The sequence below is a fragment of the Myotis brandtii genome, unplaced genomic scaffold (assembly GCF_000412655.1).
Source record: "Myotis brandtii unplaced genomic scaffold, ASM41265v1 scaffold244, whole genome shotgun sequence".
NCBI lineage: Eukaryota > Metazoa > Chordata > Mammalia > Chiroptera > Vespertilionidae > Myotis > Myotis brandtii.
The window spans coordinates 4,905,754-4,907,612 of NW_005359225.1; the positions used below are offsets into that span (position 1 = coordinate 4,905,754).

A 1,859-nucleotide genomic window follows, 5' to 3' on the forward strand; every position below is an offset into this window, starting at 1 on the left:
GAAGATGGGGAGGGAGTGGTGGAATTAAGCTCTCCATGACCGACATGCAGAGAGGGTCGTCCATGGAACAACTTCTCTGAGATGGACTGGCAGTGAGAGAACACAGCCTGAGGCCTGTGACACTGGCTGCAGGGAAGCTGGGAGTAAGTAAGGCAGCCCTGAAGGTTCTTGTAATGTCCAACTGGAAGGCTTTCTAGGTCAAGGAAGAGGTTGAGTCTAGAGACAGAGGCAGAAGGGAGCACGAGGCTGGTCACAGAGGATAACCCCTGGCAGAGGCCCCAAGGAATCCCCATCCAGGGGCACTAAGCACCTGACCCTACTGAGGCCAAACGGCTCTGGAGATAGTTCCCCTCCTTCCACTTTACAGCTAAACACTGGGCAAGACGCCTGGAAAAGGAGCCTCCAGATTCCAGGTCTGGGGAAAGCCCTGGGGGGAGGGAACCTCTCGAAAGGCATCAGAAAGGGCAGCTTGGCCTAGTCTCTGAGAACTAAGGGAAGCTCCAACCATCAGCTTGACCATGGAGTTATTACTTGTTCCTAAACTAGTCCCTGCAAGAACGAAGTAAGGAACCTAAAAGGGCCTGTCTCCTGTTCAGGGAGTGTACTGGGAATGCAGTGGCTCCCACACGGCCCAGCTAGTGTACTGGGGACAGAGAAAAGGGCAGCTGAGAGGAGAGGGGAGAAAGCTGGATCTCTGTATCCCAGGGGAAGTGCAGGGGCGGGCAGAGTATGGCTGGGCACTTTCCAACGGTCAGGCTGTGAGGAGAATGAGGAGGGTGAAGGTACAGGATGAGAAGGGAAGGCTGGCAGGGGAGGAAGTGATAGTTCAGAGGAGCACAAGTCCTGTGTTGATAGCAGATGGGAACAGGGAGTCCCTCAGCCACCCCTGCACCTACAGGCCCTACACAGGCACAGAGCTGTTCTCCAGCCCTGCATGTCATAGATAAGGCATCATCATGCATTAATTATATCACCTAAACAAGTATCCAACATCTTAACTGTTTCATCTGTAAAATGAGGATATCACCAGGTCATAAAGTTGCTAGAGAAGACAATGAGATTCATATGAGTAGAACACTTAACACAGTGCCAGGTACACAGTAAGCAAGCAGGAAGCGGCAGCTGCTACAATTACCAACTTAGCCTTAAGGGTTCTAGAACTATTATGAGAAGCTGAGGCATTAGTCCTGTGCCATGTCCCATCCCCAACTTCCTTACACTTGAGGCTAAATAGAATGGTGGACATGTACGGTGGGGGGCGGGGGGCGCGAGGAAGGAGAGCCCCATGAGGACCCAAATGCAGGGTCACACTGGCCAGTGCTTGCTTCCCACTGCCCACTCCCAAAGAATGCAAAATAAGGATACGGGTTGCTGAACATCCTCTTGAGGTCGACCTTCTCTTTGCAGTAGGGACACGTCTGTTTCTTTCCCACAATGCACCAGCCGCGAATGCAGAACTCGTGGAAACTAAGCACCACTGGTCAAGGGAAATACTGTGGACAGCCTGCGTGGCACCAGCTCTGCTGATCTTCAAGCTGCCCATGCACTAGCTCTGGAGAAAGGTTCCAAGCCTGGCTTCCCCTCTTATCTGCTATATAATATTAGGCAAGTCCCTTCTCTGACTCTTTGCTCATATATGAAACAAGAATAATAATCTCTACCTTACAGGATTGTTAGGGGGCAAAATGGGGATAATATAATACATGGCACAGAATGGGAGCTGAGCAAGGACATGACAAATCTTAGAAGAGTTATTCAGGCCCTAATTGGTTTGGCTCAGTGGATAGAGTGTCGGCCTGCGGACTGAAGGGTCCCGGGTTCGATTCCGGTCAAGGGCATGTACCTTGGTTGTGGGCACA

General features: G+C 51.5%; 1 protein-coding gene across 5 annotated transcripts in view; it reads right to left on the reverse strand.

The window, feature by feature from the left end:
• Positions 1 to 1,859, reverse strand: part of RNF121 (ring finger protein 121) — a 74,252-nt gene that overhangs the window by 4,547 nt on the left and 67,846 nt on the right. For all 5 annotated transcript variants that reach the window (XR_001362290.1, XM_014540456.1, XM_005867128.2 and 2 more), the window contains one exon: positions 1,366 to 1,467. Coding sequence is in view for 4 of the 5 variants with exons in the window: in XM_014540456.1 (XP_014395942.1) it covers positions 1,366 to 1,467 (102 nt within the window). In the remaining variant the exon portion in view is untranslated. The remainder of the gene's footprint in view (positions 1 to 1,365; positions 1,468 to 1,859) is intronic.